A 20,652-nucleotide genomic window follows, 5' to 3' on the forward strand; every position below is an offset into this window, starting at 1 on the left:
AAACCCGAGAGCAGATCACCCAGCTGTCCTCTTGGATGCAGTTAGTGTATAGCATATGGATAAACAGGAAGTGAGGAAAATATGCAAAGTCGGAGTCTAATCCTTAAGAAACAAAAAAATCATGTATGTTTTCTTTTTACATTTTATTACTTCATATTCTCTTCCAATTTCATTTAATTGTCTTTTTCACTTCTAGGTCTTCCTTGGCCACACACCATTCATTGGCTGAGATGTGGACAGCTGGCTTGCTCAAAGGCCTCTGCCAATCCTTCATTGAGTTGGGATGCTATGGTACACAAGGTAGGTTGAGGTGACTATCTCTGATTTTATCTCCCCCTTTCACTTAGCACCTGTACAGGCAGGACCAAGATCAGCAAAAGGTCATAAGAAGATTTATGGTGTAAATTCATCTCCTGTTATTCAATGGCACAGCACATTGAAGAACTAATGCATATGCTTTCTCACACTGTTTTTCTTTCCTTCCCCTGCCAAATAACTTGGCCAGTATCTTATTGGCACGCTATGGGTCCTGCCGTCGGGACCAAATGCAGGTTCCAAGCCTGCGTGGACAAACGACAGGACTGCAGAGGAGATTTTACCAGCGGTGGCCAATTAAGAGGTCACTGCCGAGGCTGCCATCCAATTAAGATGGGCCTGACTCTCCAAGCTGCCAGACCAGAGGGCCGGCAGCTCTGCAGCCTCAGCAGCGCCACCGATAGAGGTGACCACTGCTGAGGCTGCAGGGAGAAGGAGCGGGTGTCTCCCTGTTGGCTTGACAGGCTAGTTACTGAGAGGCTGTTTCCGCTGGCTGGGGGATCTAAAACCCTAGGGCACAGTCTCAGGATAAGGGAACGATCATTTAGCACTGAGATGAGGAGAAATTTCTTCACTTAAAGGGTTGTGAATCTTTGAAATTCTCTACCCCTGGGGGTAGTGAATGCTCCATTGTTGAATACATTAAAGCTGGGATAGACAGAATTTTCATCTTGTAGGGAATCAAGGGACATGAGGAACAGGCAGGAAAGTGGAGTTGAAGCCCAAGATCAGCCATGATCATATTGAATGGCAGAGCAGACTGAACGGATCATGTGGTCTACTCCTGTCCCTATTTTTTATGTTCTTACGTTCTTACTGAGGCACCCTTGAAGGGCGGGTAAGAAATTTTTTTAATGTGCCACGGCCCAAGCAGGCAGGCCCCAGTGATCGGAGGGGTGAACCCTTCAGTGGTGGCGTCGGAGCTCGGGGGCAGCAATTGCTACCAGGGGACCTCCTCTGAGGAAAACGGAGCCTTCGAGAAGGAAGCTGCCTCCCCCACCCTCTGGGAAGCAGCTGGGAGGTTGCCTCAATGTACCTGGTGGTCTTCCCATGTGGTTTGGGTGGGGTGCCGTTTTGATGCCAGTAAAATCCCAGCATCATGGGAAAATGGCTGTTAATAGGCCACTCCTGCCTTTGGAAATATCTCATGGCAGTTGGTAAAATACCAGCCAAACTTGGCCTTTCACCCGACCCAACCACCCCACCGCCACCCAAGCCTTGGGGGACGAGATCAGATAACATCCTTTATAAGCAGGATCAAGAGTCCTACATGGTATGTTGCCTGCCTGGTGCCAGGGTGAGGGAGATCTCAAGCTGGATTGAAAGAATAGTGGAGAGGGTGGCAGGTCCATGTTGGGACCACGAACACAGGAAAAAGTAGGCCAGAGATTGTGCCTGGAGAGTACCTGGAATTAGCAGATAAATTGAAGGACACAACCTCATGGATTACAACCAATATCCCACTAATTTTTTTGCGGGTGCACGGGCAATTTCGTTATGTGTGTGGCCCCTATAAATTTTTTTTACTTGCGCACACGTGTTATTTTAAAGGGGTTGACTTGTCCGTGGCCTGTGTAGGGACTTTTGGTGCAGCAGCTTAGAAGGAACATTGGTTATAACCTAAAATAAAAGCAAAATACTGCAGATGCTGGAAATATGAAATAAAAACAAAATGTTGAAAATACTCAGCAGGTCAGGCAGCATCTGTGGAGAGAGAAGCAGAGTTAACTTTTCAGGTCTGTGACCTTTCATCAAACTGGCAAAGGTTAGAAAAGAATTAGGTTTTAAACAAGTGAAAGGGAGGGGAGAGGGGGCACGTGTTGGTGGGGAAGAGAACAAAAGGAAAAGTGTGTGATAGGGCAGAGGGCATGAGAGATTAAATAACAAAGCTTTTATGGGACAAAGACAAAAAGCGTGTTAATGTTTGTGGTGAAAGACAAAGCATTAGTCCAGAGAGAGTGTTAACGGCAGAGTAATGAGCAGCTCTGTCCCCATTAAAAAACAAGCACACAGATAAAAAATAAAATAAAACAATAAAAAGGAAGAAAAATATTTTTAAAAAGGCCAGTCATGCCCTGAAATTGTTGAACTCAAGGTTGAGTCCGCGAGGCTACAGAGTGCCGAATCAAAAGATCAGGTTTGGCTCCTCGAGTTTGCGTTGATGTTCACTGGAACACTGCAGCAGGCCAAGGACCGATATGTTGGCATGAGAGCAGAGGGTTGTGTTGAAATGGCAAGCAACCGGAAGCTCAGGGTCATGCTTTCAGATTGAGCGGAGATGTTCCGCAAAGCGGTTACCCAATCTGCGTTTGGTCTCCCCAATGTAGAGGAGATCGCATTGTGAGCAGTAAATACTGTATACTAAATTGAAAGAAGTACAAGTAAATCGCTACTTCACCTGGAAGGAGTGTTTGGGAACTTGATGGTGAGGAGAGAGGAGGTAAAAGGGAAGGTATTACAACTCCTGCGATTGCACGGGAAGGCGCCATGGGAAGGGGACGAGGTGTCCGGGGTAATGGAGCAGTGGACCAGGGTGTCGTGGAGGGCATGATCCCTTTGGAATTCTGACAGGGAAGGTGAAGGGAAAATGTGTTTGGTGGTAGCATCACGCTGGAAGTGGCGGAAATGGTGGAGGATAATCCTTTGGATGTGGAGGCTGGTGGGGTGATGTGAGGACAAGGGGAACCCTGTCATGGTTCTGGGAGGGAGGGGAAGGGGTGAGGGCAAAAGTGGAGAAATAGGTCAGACACAGTTGAGGACCCTGTCAACCACAGTGGGTTATAACCTCCTTGATTGTTATCTGAGCCAGGTGCAAATTGGCACAGGGATAAACAGATTAGGTGACCATGTGACTAGAAGAGTGGTATAGAAAAGAAGGGTGCCATTTCATGGGACATTGGCACCAGTACTGGGACAGGAAGGAATTGTACCATTGGGACAGGCTCAACTTGAACTGGGCTGGGACCAGGATCCTAGTGGAAAAGATAAATAGGCAGTCAAAAGGACTTTAAACTAGTAAGTTGCAGGGGGGTGGGGGCGGGGTGGGTGGGGGGAAGAGGTCTCAGATGGAAAATGTAATAAAACAAAAGAAAAGAGAGTAGAGTAACAATCAGAAATTGCACTTGAGGCACTACAAGTAAAGGGAAAACTAAAAGATGTTAAGTACCAGAAGAGTAAAATAGGAAACAAATGGGTAAAACAATGAAACAGCAACACGAAGTATAAGGAACAAATTGAATGAATTGCAGGTGCAAAATTGAAGGTTTGACATGGTAGCCATTAGAGAGACATGGCTGCAAGACATCAGGACTGCGAACTAAATATACCAGATTATATGCTCTACAGGAAAGATAGGGAAAACAGTAGAGGGGGAGGAGTAGCCTTAATGAGAAAGGATGAAACCACTTCAATGATGAAAGGATAAAATGAGAGGTAAGCAGACAATGGAGACTTTATGGGTAGAATTAAGAAATAGGAAAGGATTTAAGACTATACCAGGAGTTGTGTATAGGCCTTCTAGTAGTAGCTTGAAGTGACAACTTGTATAAATGCTGAGATTAGGCAAGCATGTCGGAAAAGCAGAATGGTTTTAATGGGGGATTTTAACTTTTGTATAGATTGGGATAAGCAGACTAGTACATGTTAGAAAGTTAGGGTACATAGGGAGAAACTATTTCCACTGGTTATGTTGTAATACCACTTTAAAAGCTGAGTACTTCACACATCATTACAGGAGGTGACATCAACCAACACGTGACATCTCAGTTGAAGTTGTGTTTGTCACCTAGTCACAGATGTATTATAGAACTATCTTGTAAACCAGTTACTTAATAATAATGAACCCACTCTCTTTGATTACCTTTCAACTCAAGATTGTGTGGTACCTTATTGCTGAAGAAGGCAATAACACAACAGTTGAGGAAACTGGGTGCTGAATTTTACTAGCGCACTGCAAATCGCAGCAATGTGCTTTGATCTTGGTGGTCCAACCACACGGAGCGGCTGTCACTGAGCCCCCACAATATTTCACGTGCGGGGCTCATTTAAATGGAGAGGGCGGAGCGGCCGCCCCCAATGAGGTAGAGGGGGTGGCTGCTCCGTCCCCGGCAAAGGCATCCGGTGCCAACACGCAGGCAGCAGCACCATTTTTAAAGGGCTTCAAGCCCTTAGAAGTAATTTGAATTTTTAAAGCCACAGTGTTTAACATTGTCATTAAAAAATTAAATAAAAGCTGGAGGCCCTTTCCCACATCCCTCCCCTCAATATTTGTTTTTGAGCCTATCGCTCCAAAATTAACTTTATTCCCGACCCAAACATCGAACGACCCCCTGCAACCTCATTACCTTTGCTCTCCAACCCCTTCCCACCATCCCTACATTCAATACAAAGTGTTTTCCTCGCTCTCCCCCCACCCTGATTATTTCATTTCTCCCCCTTCCCACCAGTGTCACGCCTCGGAACTCTGAACGGAGTTTCGAAGACGCGGGTGTTCTGGCCAGCGGCTGGAATACCGGCCTGGGACAGCTGCCGGGACAAGGTAAGTTGATTTGCATTAATTTCAATTAATTTTAATATTAAAATGAAGGCCGGCGGGGGGATAGGGCCACACCGAGGCCTCGCTGCCGGCGGTAAAATATGACGGGGCCTTCTCGGCATCGGGGGTCATGGCGGGCCTCACCCAGAAGAATTTCCCAGGCCCCCTTGCACGATCCCCAACATCAGAGGGCTACTAAAATTCAGCCCTAGGACAAGGGGTCATCGTCCAAAAATTAAAAACAGACCATTCAGGAGTGAAATTAGGAAGCACTGCTTCATGCAAAGGGTGGTAGACGTTTGGAACTCTCTTCTGCAAATGGCAATTGATGCTAGACCAATTGTTACATTTAAACGCGAGACCGTTAGATTTTTGTTAGCAAAGGTATTAAGGGTTATGGAGTTAGGTTGCAAATCAGCCATCATCTCACTGAACAGCGGAACAGGCTCAAAGGGCTAAATGGTCTACTCCTGTTCCTATGTTCCTATAACCAGCAAATGGTTCTTTATAGTTTTAAAGTCATCTTCAGTTATTTAAAATTGGGCTACTCACAAGTGATGGACTAGACACTCTGATTACAAGTGCTTTTATTGTGATAAAGCCATTAATAAAACTGCACCGAGTTATCACTATTAACTAAAACGAGGAATATTTTTTGAAACAAATTTTTAAAAAGTCATCTTCATAGCTGCCTGATTGTGCTGATTCATGGCAGATTTTTCATTCAGTGAGCTGCAAATAAGTTTGTGTGAAAACTTGAGAAAAAGACACTTCTCAAAATTAGTGCAATTTTGGGCACGATATGCGGCTGGAAACTCTACCCCGATATCTACTTCTGCACTGTCCTTGCCCTTTCAGGTGGTAGAGGTCGCAGATTTGGACGGTGCTGTCAAAGGAGCTTTGATGAGTTGCTGCTGTGCATCTTGTAGATGGTACACACTGCTGCCACTGTCCGTCGGTGGTAAAGGGACTGAATCTTGAAGGTGGTGAATGGGCTACCAATCAAGCGGGCTGCTCTGTCCTGGATGGTGTCGAGCTTATTGAGTGTTATTGGAACTGTACCCATCCAGGCAAGTGGAGAGTACTTCATCGCACTCCTGACTTGTGCCTTGTAGATGGTGGAGTTACTCGCCACAGAATTCCCAGCCTCTGACCTGCTCTTGTAGCCGCAGTATTTATGTGGCTAGTCCAGTTCAGTTTCTGGTCAATGGTATTCCCCAGGATGTTGATTGTGGGGGATTCAGCGATGGTAATGCCATTGAGGAGTCATGAATGGTGCTGGACATTGTGCAATCATCAGTGAATATCCCCACTTTTGACCTTATGATTGATGGAAAGTCATTGATGAAGCAGCTGAAGATGATTGGGACTAGGACACTACCATGAGGAACTCCTGCAGTGATGCCCGGAACTGAGATGATTGACCTCCAACAACCACAACCATCTTCCTTTGTGCTAGGTATGACTCCAACCAGCAGAGAGTTTTCCCCTGATTCCCATTGACTTCAGTTTTGCCTTGATGCCATATTTGGTCAAATGCTGCCTTGATGTCACTCTCACCTCACCTCTGGAGTTCAGCTCTTTTGTCCATGTTTGAACCAAGGCTGTAATGAGGTCAGGAGCTGAGTGGCCCTGGCAGAACCCAAATTGAGCATTACTGAGCAGTTATTGCTGAACAAGTGCCGCTTGATAGCACTGTCGACGACACCTTCCATCACTTTACTGATGATTGAGAGTAGACTGATAGGGCAGTACATGGCCGGGTTGGATTTGTCCTGCATTTTGTGGACAGGACATACCTGGGCAATATTCCATATTGTCTGGTAGATGCCAGTGTTGTGGCTGTATTCGAACAGCTTGGCTAGGGGCGCAGCCAGTTCTGGAGCACAAGTCTTCAGTACGATTGCGGGAATTTTGTCAGAGCCCACAGCCTTTGTAATATCCAATGCCTTCAGTTGTTTCTTGATATCATATGAATTGAATTGGATTGGGTGAAGACCGGCATCTGTGATGCTGGGGACCTCAGGAGGAGATCAACCATCCACTTGGCACCTCTGGCTGAAGATGGTTGCAAATGTTTCCGCCTTGTCTTTTGCACCAATGTTCTGGGCTGCCCCACATTCAGGATGGGGATATTTGCAGCATGACATTAGGTAAGTATAGCATGCTTGGGAGGAACAAGTGACTGGACTTATAGTTTACTGGCATCATAGCAGCTTTTCATCACCTCATTTCTGGGTCTGTTTTAAGTGATTTGATAGTGATTGAGTGCAATGATTAGTAAAAAAAACTCTATATCAAGTGACCACTGGGATGGTGGCAGGCAAACAAAATGGACATTGGTCAATTTTCTCCCAGCAATTCTAATATTCCTATCTTAGAGGGCAGCACAGTCAAAATACCAAATTGATTTATACAGGTGAACCGTCCTCTGGTTCCTATCTTGTCCAGATAGACAGTCCACCAGTTCCGATCCTGTACAGATGAACCGTCCTCTAGTTCTGATCCTGTACAGATGAACCGTCTTCCAGTTCCGATCCTGTACAGATGAACCGTCCTCTAGTTCTGATCCTCTACAGATGAACCATCCTCTAGTTCCGATCCTCTACAGATGAACCGTCTTCCAGTTCCGATCCTGTACAGATGAACCGTCCTCTAGTTCTGATCCTGTACAGATGAACTGTCCTCCAGTTCCGATCCTGTACAGATGAACCGTCTTTCAGTTCCGATCCTGTACAGATGAACCATCTTCCAGTTCCGATCCTGTACAGATGAACTGTCCTCCAGTTCCGATCCTGTACAGATGAACCATCCTCTAGTTCTGATCCTGTACAGATGAACTGTCCTCCAGTTCCGATCCTGTACAGATGAACCGTCTTTCAGTTCCGATCCTGTACAGATGAACTGTCCTCCAGTTCCGATCCTGTACAGATGAACCATCTTCCAGTTCCGATCCTGTACAGATGAACTGTCCTCCAGTTCTGATCCTGTACAGATGAATCATCTTCCAGTTCCGGTCCTCTACAGATGAACCATCTTCCAGTTCCGATCCTGTACAGATGAACCGTCCTCTAGTTCTGATCCTCTACAGATAAACCATCTTCCAGTTCCGATCCTGTACAGATGAACTGTCCTCCAGTTCCGATCCTGTACAGATGAACCGTCCTCTAGTTCTGATCCTGTACAGATGAACCGTCCTCCAGTTCTGATCCTCGACAGATGAACCGTCCTCCAGTTCCGATCCTCTACAGATGAACTGTCCTCCAGTTCTGATCCTGTACAGATGAACTGTCCTCCAGTTCCGATCCTGTACAGATGAACTGTCCTCCAGTTCCGATCCTGTACAGATGAACTGTCCTCCAGTTCTGATCCTCTACAGATGAACCGTCCTCCAGTTCCGATCCTGTACAGATGAACTGTCCTCCAGTTCTGATCCTGTACAGATGAACTGTCCTCCAGTTCCGATCCTGTACAGATGAACTGTCCTCCAGTTCTGATCCTCTACAGATGAACTGTCCTCCAGTTCCGATCCTCTACAGATGAACTGTCCTCCAGTTCTGATCCTGTACAGATGAACTGTCCTCCAGTTCTGATCCTGTACAGATGAACTGTCCTCCAGTTCCGATCCTGTACAGATGAACTGTCCTCCAGTTCTGATCCTGTACAGATGAACTGTCCTCCAGTTCCGATCCTGTACAGATGAACCATCTTCCAGTTCCGATCCTGTACAGATGAACCGTCCTCCAGTTCTGATCCTGTACAGATGAACTGTCCTCCAGTTCCGATCCTGTACAGATGAACCGTCCTCCAGTTCCGGTCCTCTACAGATGAACCGTCTTCCAGTTCCGATCCTGTATAGATGAACCGTCGTCTAGTTCCGATCCTCTACAGATGAACCTTCCTCCAGTTCTGATCCTGTACAGATGAACCTTCCTCCAGTTCTGATCCTCTACAGATGAACCGTCCTCCAGTTCCGATCCTGTATAGATGAACCGTCGTCTAGTTCCGATGCTCTACAGATGAACCGTCCTCCAGTTCCGATCCTGTACAGATGAACCGTCCTCTAGTTCTGATCCTCTACAGATGAACCTTCCTCTAGTTCTGATCCTCTACAGATGAACCGTCCTCCAGTTCTGATCCTCTACAGATGAACCGTCCTCCAGTTCTGATCCTCTACAGATAAACCGTCCGCTAGTTACGATCCTGTACAGATGAACCATCCTCTAGTTCTGATCCTCTACAGATGAACCGTCCTCCAGTTCCGATCCTGTACAGATGAACCGTCCTCCAGTTCCGATCCTGTACAGATGAACCGTCCTCTAGTTCTGATCCTCTACAGATGAACCGTCTTCCAGTTCCGATCCTGTATAAATGAACCGTCCTCCAGTTCTGATCCTCTACAAATGAACTGTCCTCCAGTTCCGATCCTGTACAGATGAACCGTCCTCTAGTTACGATCCTTTACAGATGAACCTTCCTCTAGTTCCGATCCTCGACAGATGTACCGTCTTCCAGTTCCGATCCTCTACAGATGAACCGTCCTCCAGTTCCGATCCTCTACAGATGAACCGTCCTCCAGTTCCGATCCTCTACAGATGAACCGTCTTCCAGTTCCGATCCTGTACAGATGAACCGTCCTCTAGTTCTGATCCTCTACAGATGAACCGTCCTCCAGTTCCGATCCTCTACAGATGAACCGTCTTCCAGTTCCGATCCTGTACAGATGAACCGTCCTCCAGTTCTGATCCTCTACAGATGAACCGTCCTCCAGTTCCGATCCTTTACAGATGAACCTTGCTCTAGTTCTGATCCTCTACAAATGAACCGTCCTCTAGTTCTGATCCTCTACAGATGAACCGTCCTCTAGTTCTGATCCTCTACAGATGAACCGTCATCTAGTTCCAATCCTGTACAGATTAACCGTCATCTAGTTCCAATCCTGTACAGATGAACCGTCCTCTTGTTCCGATCCTCTACAGATGAACAGTCTTCCAGTTCCGATCCTGTACAGATGAACCGTCTTCCACTTCCGATCCTGTACAGATGAACCGTCTTCCAGTTCCGATCCTGTATAAATGAACCGTCCTCCAGTTCTGATCCTGTCCAGATGAACCATCTTCTTGTTCCTATCCTGTACAGATGAATCATCCTCCAGTTCCTATCTTATAGAGATGGACCATCCACCAGTTCTGATCCTGTACAGATGAACCATACTCTGTTGACATAATAGCTGCTGTTTCATTAGATTTTTAGGGACCACACAGTTCTGTTTTACTGATTTCCTCTGAAATGATCCGAGATATTGTTTGGATAGTGAACTGTTAATCTAATTCCTGCTGAATTTGAGAACCCACCCCCCCCTCCCCCACACCCCACCATGACATTCCTTTTGTTTTTCAACCAGAAATCAAGTGCTGGAATGTACTACAGTACTTCCATGATATTAACAAATGCAACACGTGCTGAATGTATCATGCAAATGTCACAAATGCAATGAAAACACATCTCTGGACACAAGGCAATTTGAATTTTATAGTGCTGCAAACATTTACTCTTCGGTATTGTCATGTAGGCCCCCACCTGCCAATCATGAGGCATATTAATTTCACCAGAAGGACATTAAATTTCAAACTGTTGTTGAAGTGAAGAAAGGACTTGCTTTAAAAAATTGCCAGATCTTGGCTGAAAAGACATTTGCATATTAACAGAGAGTATTTGGAAAGGACAAAGGACCATTCCCTGACATATTCAACCCACAATGGACTTTTTGATCATCAGACGTTGAAGGTGGGGCAGCTTGTATTCCAGATTGATTGCTAAAATGGCCAAATACACAAACGGACATGGTCAAACCAGCTAACCTGCTGGGAAACCTGAGTTTTTTGAATTTGTACAAACAGTTTGGACAGAAAGCAGAATGCTCCTGGACTGAGAAGATCTCTCCTGGCTAGCTCACCACAGCCTCTCCTGTCTGCTCCCATCTCTTTCTCATGGAACTCCAAATCCACCGAAGATACATGAACCCCAAGGGAGAAAAATCTCCTACAGTGAACAAGGTTTAACAAGAATACTGGGCCCCAATGAATAGCAAGATCTACCTACAATAAAGGACTCTACAGTGAGCTTGAAGAACCGTAACACAAGAAACCTCCTCAGATATTGCCTCAAACTTTTCCACTTTATTTCTTCTGTTTTCTTTCTGTCTCTAGCTGCATATGTATATCGTGTATGCATGCTAGCATGGGTGCGTCATGTATCCGTAGGCATTAACCGAATTAGAGTTTAAGTTTAATAAATTTCAACTTTTCTTCTTTAAACCTATGAAAGCCTGTTTGTGCTGGTTTAATGATTTAATCATTTAATGATTTAGACGTGAATATAGGAGGTATGATCAGTAAGTTCGCAGATAACACGAAAATTGGTGGTGTCGTAAATAGTGAGGAGGAAAGCCTTAGATTACAGGATGATTTAGATGGGCTGGTAAGATGGGCGGAGCGGTGGCAAATGGAATTTAATACTGAGAAGTGTGAGGTGATACATTTTGGGAGGACTACCAAGGCAAGGGAATATACAATGGATGGTAGGACCCTAGGAAGTACAGAGGGTTAGAGGGACCTTGGTGTACTTGTCCATAGATCACTGAAGGCAGCAGCACAGGTAGATAAGGTGGTTAGGAAGACATATGGGATACTTGCCTTTATTAGCCGAGGCATAGAATATGAGCAGGGAGGTTATGATGTAGCTGTATAAAATGCTAGTTAGGCCACAGCTGGAGTACTGTGTACAGTTCTGGGAACCACACTATAGGAAGGATGTGATTGCACCGGAGAGGGTGCAGAGGAGATTCACCAGGATTTTGCCTGGGCTGGAGCATTTCAGCTATGAAGAGAGACTGAAAAGGCTAGGGCTGTTTTCCTCGGAGCAGAGAAGGCTGAGGGGGGACATGATTGAGGTATATGAAATTATGAGGGGCATTGATAGATAAATAGGGAAACTTTTTTCCCTTAGGGGAGGTGTCAATAACCAGGGGCATAGATTTAAGTAAGGGGCAGGAGGTTTAGAGGGGATTTGAGGAAAATAATTTTCACTCAGAGGGTGGTTGGAATCTGGAACGCATTGCCTGAAGAGGTGGTAGAGGCAGGAACCATCACAACATTTAAGAAGTATTTAGATGAGCACTTGAAATGCCATAGCATACAGGGCTATGGGTCGTCCTGAAAATGGGATTAGAATAGGTAGGTGCTTGATGGCCAGCACAGACACGATGGGCCGAAGGGCCTCTTTCTTTGCTGTATGACTCTATGATTCTATTACACACCTGGAGTACTGTGTACAGTTCTGGTCTCTGTAACTAAGGAAGGATATACTTGCCTTCGAGGGATGTAACAAAGGTTCATTAAATTGATTCCTGTGATGAGAGAATTCTCTAAGAGGCGAGATTGAGTAGAATGGGTCTAGACTAGGTGGAGGTTAGATGAATGAGAGATGATCTCATTGAAACATATACGATTCTGAGAGCCCTCGACAGGGTACATTCTAAGAGGCTGCTTCTCCTGGCCGGAGAATCTAGAATGAGGACAGAGTCTCAGGAGTAAGAGGATGATCATTTCAGACTGAGAAGAGCAGAAATTTCTTCACTCAGAGGTTCATGGAACTCTCTACCCCAGAGGGTTGTGAATGCTCTGTCATTGAGTATGTTCAAGGCTGAGATCAACAGTGATGGGCAATAAATGCTATCCACGCCAGCAACGCTCATATCCCATGAATGAGTTAAAAAAAAAATTTGGATTCTAAGGAAATCAGGTTTATGGGGATTAGGTGGTAAAGGGCAGTTGAGGTCCAGGATCAGCCATGATCTTAATAAATGGGGAAACAGGTTCGAGGAGCCATATGGCCTACTCCTGCTCCTAGTCCTTTGAAGGATCAAAGGCTGATTCAGGTGACATATTAAGGCATGGTTTACTAAAATTAAGACATAAACCTCCAATAATTTTCATTATCTCATCATCATACTGGCAGCTAAGTGGCTTGAGCTGAGTCAGCGAGAGGTGCGAAAGACCGAGGCTAGCAGTGGGGATAAAAGCAGCACAGAGGCAGCGAGAACTCAATCGGCGAGAGGCGGGAAACAGCGAGAACAGCAGTGGAGATAAAAGCAGCACAGAGGCAGCGAGAACTCAGTCGGCGAGAGGCGGGAAACAGCGAGAACAGCATTGGGGATAGCTGCTGCCAGGAGCCAGTCAGAACCGGCATTTTAAAAGGAAAATTGAGGTGTGACATCACAGGGAAGCTGGTAGGTGAGTATTGCTGCCTAGGGACTGAGTGAAAACAACCAGGATTTAAATGTTAAAAATATTAACTATTAATATCAAGTGGGTAGCTGGTAAGTCTTATCTTGTATTTTTACATAAGCTTTATTACCACTAGTAAGGTGCATTAAGTATTAGTAGGGTTTATCAGTAATAGTAGGATTTATTAGTATTGGTAAAGTATTTTTGGTATGGTAAGGTTTATTAGCAGTAACTAGCTTTCTAATTAATAAATATCAAAATGGCAGGCTGCTCCAAGCTCTAAAGTGCACATCCTGTGCAATGTGGGAACTCCAGGATGCTTCTCGGATCACCATCTGTGCAGTAAGTGTCGTCAGTTGCAGCAACTTGAGCTCCGGGTTTCCAAACTTGAGCAGCAGCTGCCGTCACTGCAGTGCATCTGTGAGGCAGACAGCTATGTGGATAGCACGTTTATAAATGTGTTCGCGCCACAGCTTAAGTCTACACAGTGAAACAGGGAATGGGTGAACATCAGGCAGGTAGTGCAGGAGTCCCTTGAGTGCACTTCACACTCCAACCAATATTCAGTTCTGAATACTGATGAGAGTGATGGTTCATCTGGGCAGTGCAGCCAGAGCCAAGTCCACAGCACCATGGGTGGCTCACTGTACAGGGAGGTACAAAGAAGACAGGTGGAGCACTAGTGATAGAGGGTTCTATGGTTAGGGGAGCAGACAGATGTTTTTGTGGCCACAGACTTGAATCCAGGATGGTGTGTTGCCTCCCTGGTGCCAGGGTCATGGATGTCACTGAACGGCTGCAGAGCACCCTAAGGGGGGGAGGGTGAACAGCTAGCAGTCGTGGAACACATTGGTACCAATGACATAGGTGGAAAGAGGGATGTGGTCCTGCAGAAATAGCTTACTGAGTTGGTAAGATACTAGCAAGCAGGACCTCAAAAGTAGTAATCTCCGAATTACTCCCAGTCCCACGCTCGTGAGCATTGAAATAGGAGGTTAGAGTCGATAAATATGTGGCTGGAGAGATGGTGCCTGAGGGAGGACTTTAGATGCCTGGGGCATTGGGTTCTGGGGGAGATGGGACCTATACAAGCCAGACGGTTTGCACCTCAAAAGGGCTGGTAAAAGTATCCTTGCAGGCAAGTTTGCTGGTGCTGTTGGGCAGGATTTAAACTAGTATGTCAAGGGGATGTGAACCTGAGAGTGAATTCAGATGGGACGAAATCAGAAATGGAAATGGAAAGCAGAAAATTAGTAAATCAGTCTGGAAGGCAGAGGAAACAAAGGTTAGAAAATAATAAAAAGGGTTTGGAAGTGCTCAAGGGTATATACTTCAATGCAAGGAGTTTAGCAAATAAAGCAGACGAGCTGAGGGCACCAATAGACATGTGGCAGTATGATATCATAGGAATAGAGGGATATGGTCCCCGGAAGTGCAGAAGGTTTTAGTTTAGGCAGGCATCAAGATCGGCGCAGGCTTGGAGGGCCAAATGGCCTGTTCCTGTGCTGTACTGTTCTTTGTTCTTTGTTCTATTATGGAAACATGGTTTAAAAAAGGACAGGAATGGCAGCTCAACGTTCCTGGTTATAGGGTTTTCAGACAAGATAGAGAGAGGGATAAAAAAAGAGGGGGAGTAGCAATTTTGGTCAAAGAAACAATTATAGCTGTGAGGAGGGATGGTATGTTGGAAGGATCATCAAATGGGCCATATGAATTGAGCTAAGGAACAAAAAAGGGGCAGTCACACTGCTGGGAGTGTACTATAGATCCCTAAACAGTCAGAGGGAGATAGAAGAGCAAATAGGTAGGAAAATCTCTGAGAAGTGCAAAAACAATAGGGCAGTAATAGTCGGGGATTTTAACTACCCCAATATTAACTGGGATAGTTTTAGTGTGAAAGGAATTGAGGGAGCAGAATTCTTGAGGATGCTTTCAGGAGAACATTTTTGCCCAGTATGTAGCAAGTCCAACAAGAGAGGGCACAGTTTTAGACTTAGTTTTAGGAAATGAATCTAGGTAGGTGGAAGGAGTGGCAGTAGGAGAGCATTTTGGTGGTAGTGATCATAATTCAGTTAGTTTTAACATAATTATAGAAAATGACAAAGATAGAATAGGTGTTAGAGTTCTAAATTGGGGCAAGGCCAACTTTACTGAGCTGAGGGGTGCCTTAGCGAAAGTGGACAGGAAACAGCTCCTTGAAGGTAAATCAGCGTCAGAGCAGTGGGAGGCATTCAAAGGGGAGATTCAAGGGGTTCAGATTAAATTGTGCCCACAAAGAAAAAGGGTGAAGCGGCCAAATCTAGAGACTCCGGATGTCAAAGAACTTACAGGGTAAGATAAGGCAGAAAAGGAAGGCACCGAGAACTCAATACTACAGAAAGCCAGGAGGTGTATAGAAAGTGGAGGGATGAAGTCAAAAAGGAAATTAGGAAAGCAAAGAGAGGGCATGAAGGAATATTGGCAAGAAAAATCAAGGTGAACCCAAAGATGTTTTCTCAATACATTAAAAGTAAGAGGATAACTAAGGAAAGAGTAGAGCCCATATAAGATCAGAAATGTAACCAATGTGTCGAGACGGAAGATGTTGGTATGGTTCTTGATGAATACTTTGAGTCCATCTTCACAAAAGAGGGGGACGATGCAGATAGTTAAGGGGGAGAAGTGTGAAGTATTGGATGTGATAAACATAGGGAGAGAGGAAGTATTAACGGGGTTAGCATCCATGAAAGTTGATAAATCACTAGGGCTGGATGAAATGTACCCCAGGCTGTTAAAAGAAGCAAGAGAAGAAATAGCGGAAGGTCTGACCATCATTTTCCAGTCCTCACTGGATACAGATGTGGTGCCGGAGGATTGGAGAACTGCTAACGCTGTACCTCTGTTTAAAAAGGGAGTGAGGGATAGACAGAATAATTGAAGGCCAGTCAGTCTAACTTCAGTGGTGGGCAAATTATTGGTATCAATTCTGAGAGATAGGATAAACTGTCAGTTAGAAAGGCACAGATTAATCAAAGATAGTCAGCATGGATTTGTTAACGGAAGATCGGGCCTGACTAACTTGATTGAATTTTTTGAGTAAGTAACAAGGAAGATTGATGAGGGTTGTGCAGTAGATGTGGTCTACATGGATTTTAACAAGGCTTTTGACAAGGTCCAACATGGCAGACTGGTTAAAAAAATAAAATCCCATGGGATCCAGGGGAATGTAGCAAGGTGGATCCAAAATTGGCTCAGTGGCAGAAAACAAAGAGTAATTGTTGATGGGTGTTTTTGCGACGAGAGGGCTGTTTCCAGTCACCTAGCACTCAGTACTAGGTGCCCTGCTTTTTGTGCTATATATTAACGATTTGGAAATAAATGTAGGGGGCATGATCAAGAAGTTTGCAGACGACACAAAAATTGGCCGAGTGGTTGATAGCAAGGAGGAGAGCTGTAGACTGCAGGAAGATATCAATGGACTGGTCAGGTGGGCAGAAAAGTGGCAAATGGAATTCAACCCGGAGAAGTGTGAGGTGATGCATTTGGGAAGGTCAAACAAGGCAAAGGGATACACGATTAATGGGAGAATACTGAGAAGTGTCGAGGAAGTGAGGGACCTTGGAGTGTATGTCCACAGATCCCTGAAGGTAGCAGGAGAGGTCGATAAGGTGGTTAAGAAAACCTATGGAATTCTTTCCTTATTAGCTGAGGTATAGAATGTAAGAGTAGGAAGGTTATGCTGGAACCATTTAAAACATTGGTTAGGCCATAACTTGAGTACTGTGTGCAGTTCTGGTCACCTCATTACAGAAAGGATGTAATTGCACTTGAGAGGGTGCAGAAGAGATTTGCAAGGATGTTGCCAGGACTGGACAATTGCAGCTATGAGGAAAGATTGGATAGGCTGGGGTTGTTCTCCTTGGAACAGAGAAGGCTGAGGGGAGATTTGATTGAGATGTATAAAATTGTGAGGAGCCTCGATAGAGTGGATGGGAAGGGCCAATTTACCTTAGCAGAGAGGTCAGTAACTAGGGGGCATAAATTTAAAGTGATTGGTCGAAGGATTAGAGGGGAGATGAGGAAAACGTTTTTCAACCAGAGGGTGATAGGGGTCTGGAACTCACTGCCTGAAAGGGTGGTACAGGCAGAAAACCTCAACTCATTTAAAAGGTGCCTGGATGTGCACCTGAAGTGCCGTAACCTGCAGGTCTATGGACCAAATGCTGGAAAGTGGGATTAAGCTGGATGGCTTGTTTTTTGGCTGGCATAGACCTGATGGGCCAAGTGGCCTCCTTCTGTTTCTAACAACAAACATAGGAGCGCTGAAATCCTATGGGAGATGTACCGGTTTCCTGGTGTAAATGGTTGAAAACAGGAGTTTATGGTATTTACTCGTGGGTTCTGCCAATCCCCTGCCAGAGTCCTGGTGGCAAACTGGATTTTGTCTGCAAGTTCTTCAATTTTAGTTTAGGGATTAAGGGAGAGCTTGATGGGTGGTGGAGAGCCGTGCAAATAATTGTGAGTTGCTATTTAGCGGAATGCACCTTCTTTAAGAGGATTGCTTGTTTTTAATCTTAGAATTCTGGCAATACTAAAAACAAAAACTGATTTTTACTGATTTTCTCCACATTAACCTGGGCTTTAGAACTTCAATCTCCATCCCCCACTGATTTTCTCCTTTTTATATGCAAAAATTAACACCTGAAGAAACCCAAAGTTTTAAACTGATAATAAAAATTGGCTTTAATGACTATCACAAATATTAGACTGATAATACGTACATATTTTGCCATTATTTTTCTGTGTTCTCCCTCGTCGTCCAATGTGCTGAAAGAAAGATCAGAGATACTGACTGGAGCAGATGCTGTTAGAGTGATCAGCAGCACGATGTGGCCTTTTCCTTCTTCCAGGGCCATGTCTAGTTTGTGTGTATGTTCCTTACTTAGGGCTGATAAGTGAATTTGACAACTGCAACAAAAAAGGGGAATGGATCAATCAATTACCTGTGTATAGCATTTGACTTATGGAAAATAAAGATACTTTAGTTAAATTGTTGTATTGAATTTTTTGTATCCATTTTTCTTGACTGTAAAACGGGCAACCAACAGTTAAAAATCTGGTGGGGACATTGTGCATCCATTTCCCCACCTGAATCAACTTGAAGGCAGCCCTATAAGTGGGTACTCAGCATTCTGTCCAAAACAGGCAAGAGCGAGTTTAGAGTCCAATGCCAGCTGTAGGAGCCGGACTGCATTGTTCAAGGGCGAAATGGGTGACATCTCGACCCCACTTCTCCAAGTGTTGAGAAGCCTAACTGACCACTGGAGGCCTCTCCCAAAAGATGTTTTTAAAGATTTTAGCGGGTTCAGGAAGAGCAGGAATGCTCCTTCAGGCTCCAGTAAACTCTCCGGCCCACAGCTGACTCTTTCCAAACTTATGTACATGGCATCTGTTTCTCTTTCTACAAAGTGGTGTTCAACATGGAAGAGCACTGATTCATCAGCACAGGAATGGTGGTAGGCGGTAATCAGCAGGAGTTTTCCTTGCCCATATATGACCTATCGCCATGAGACATCATGGGGTCCACAATCAATGTTGAGGACTCCCAGGGACATTCCTTCCTGACTGTATACCACTGTGCAGCCACCTCTGGTGGGCCTGTTCTGCCAGTGGGAAAGGACATACCCAGGGATGATGATGGTGGAATATTGGACATTGGCGATAAGGTATGGTTCGATGAGTATGACTCTGTCAGGCTGTGGCTTGACTTTTCTGAGGGCAGCTCTCACAATTTTGGCATGTTCCCAGATGTCAGTGAGGAGGACTTTGCACGTTTGACTGGGCAGGGTGTCCCTTTGTTGTTTCCGATGTCTAGGTTGATCCTGGATAGTCTGTCCGGTAATATTCTTCTTTAACTTTTCTGTAGCAGCTTGGTCCAACAGAATGGCTTGCTATGCCATTTCAGAGTATATTGTTGTGGGTCTGGAGTCACCTGAAGGCCAGACCGGGTAAAGATGGTAGATCTCCTCCCCTGAAGCACATTAGTTAAACAGATGGGTTTTTTATGACAATCCAGTAATTTCATGATCATTATTAATGAGGTTAGCTTTTTATTCCAGATTTTAGTAATTAATTGAGTTTAAATTCCCCCAGCCGCATGGTGGAATACAAACTTATGTCTTGGGAGAATTAATCTGGATCTCTGGATGACTAGTTCAGTAACATTACCACTATGCTACCGTTCCTGTCCCTGTCCCTGTCCATTAAGAAATCATAGTTTGATTTGTTTTACCGGGCTGCAATCAATATTTCAGAACATACAAAAAAATACCCAACATTTTTATGTTTGGTTCATTTTTAGTTATTAAACATAAAGCTAATTACACCAAAAAGAAGAAATATCAAGTATATTCACAATCCCCCAACCCAAAATAAATAACAGGAAGAGTCTTTGACAATTTGAACCATTAAGTAATGTTACCTTCTTGCTCACTAGTATCTCCAAATGTTATTAACTAGTAAGAAGGAATTCACAAGTGGCAATATCAAATTAGTGAAATATTAGTGAAATATATATCAAGTATCCAAGATAACATGCTAATATGCTGTACAGTGAAAACTATAGGTGCTGGCAGAGATTAACTGGTCAGTCTGACAAATCCCCATGACCTGATGGTCTATATCCTAGGGTTCTAAAAGAAATAGCTGAAGAGATAATGGATACTCTGGTTATAATGTTCCAAAATTCCCTGGATTCTGGAATGGTCCCTGGATTCTGGAACGGTCCCGGCAGATTGGAAGGCAGCAAATGTAACACCGCTATTCAAGAAAGGAGGGAGAGAGAAACAGTGAACTACAGGCCAGTTGGTCTCACATCAATCATCAGGAAAGAGTGCTGGAATCTATTATAAGGGAGTCTTAACAATGCACTTAGACACTTAGAAAAACTTAGTATGATCAGACAAAGTCAACATAGTTTTATGAAAGGGAAATCATGTTTGACAAATTTATTAGACTGTTTTGAGGATCTAACCAGTAGGGTAGATAAAGGGGAGCCAGTAGACATACTATATGTGGATTTCCAAAAGACATTCGATAAGGTGTCACACATAAGGTTAATATGCAAGACACGGGCTCATGGAGTTGAGGGTAATATATTACCATGGATAGAGGATTGGCTAAAAGACAGGAAGCAAAGAGTAGGGATAAACAGGGCATTTTCAAGTTAGCAGGTTGTGACTAATGGAGTGCCACAATGATCAGTGCTGGGATCTCAGCTATTTATGATCTATATTAATGACTTATGAACAGACAGAGAGTAATGTATCTAAGATTGCTGATGATACAAAGCTAGCTGGGAATGTAAGCTGTGAGGAGGACACAAAGAGGCTGTAAAGAGATATAGACAGGTTAAGGGAGTGGGCAGCAAGGTGGCAGGTGGAGTATAATGTGGGGATGTATGAAGTTATTCACTTTGGTCGTAAGAATAGAAAAGCAGAATATTTTTTAAAAGGTATCAAACTTGTAAATTTTGAT

The 20,652-nt window shown here is 44.5% G+C and overlaps 1 protein-coding gene across 6 annotated transcripts in view; it reads right to left on the reverse strand.

Annotated features, from left to right (window-relative positions):
* LOC137369088 (multiple C2 and transmembrane domain-containing protein 1-like) overlaps positions 1–20,652 on the reverse strand; it is an 834,541-nt gene that overhangs the window by 381,116 nt on the left and 432,773 nt on the right. For all 6 annotated transcript variants that reach the window (XM_068029709.1, XM_068029710.1, XM_068029712.1 and 3 more), the window contains one exon: positions 17,898–18,084. In XM_068029709.1, coding sequence (XP_067885810.1) covers positions 17,898–18,084 — 187 coding nt within the window. The remainder of the gene's footprint in view (positions 1–17,897; positions 18,085–20,652) is intronic.

This window comes from Heterodontus francisci, chromosome 4 (assembly GCF_036365525.1).
Source record: "Heterodontus francisci isolate sHetFra1 chromosome 4, sHetFra1.hap1, whole genome shotgun sequence".
Taxonomy (NCBI): domain Eukaryota; kingdom Metazoa; phylum Chordata; class Chondrichthyes; order Heterodontiformes; family Heterodontidae; genus Heterodontus; species Heterodontus francisci.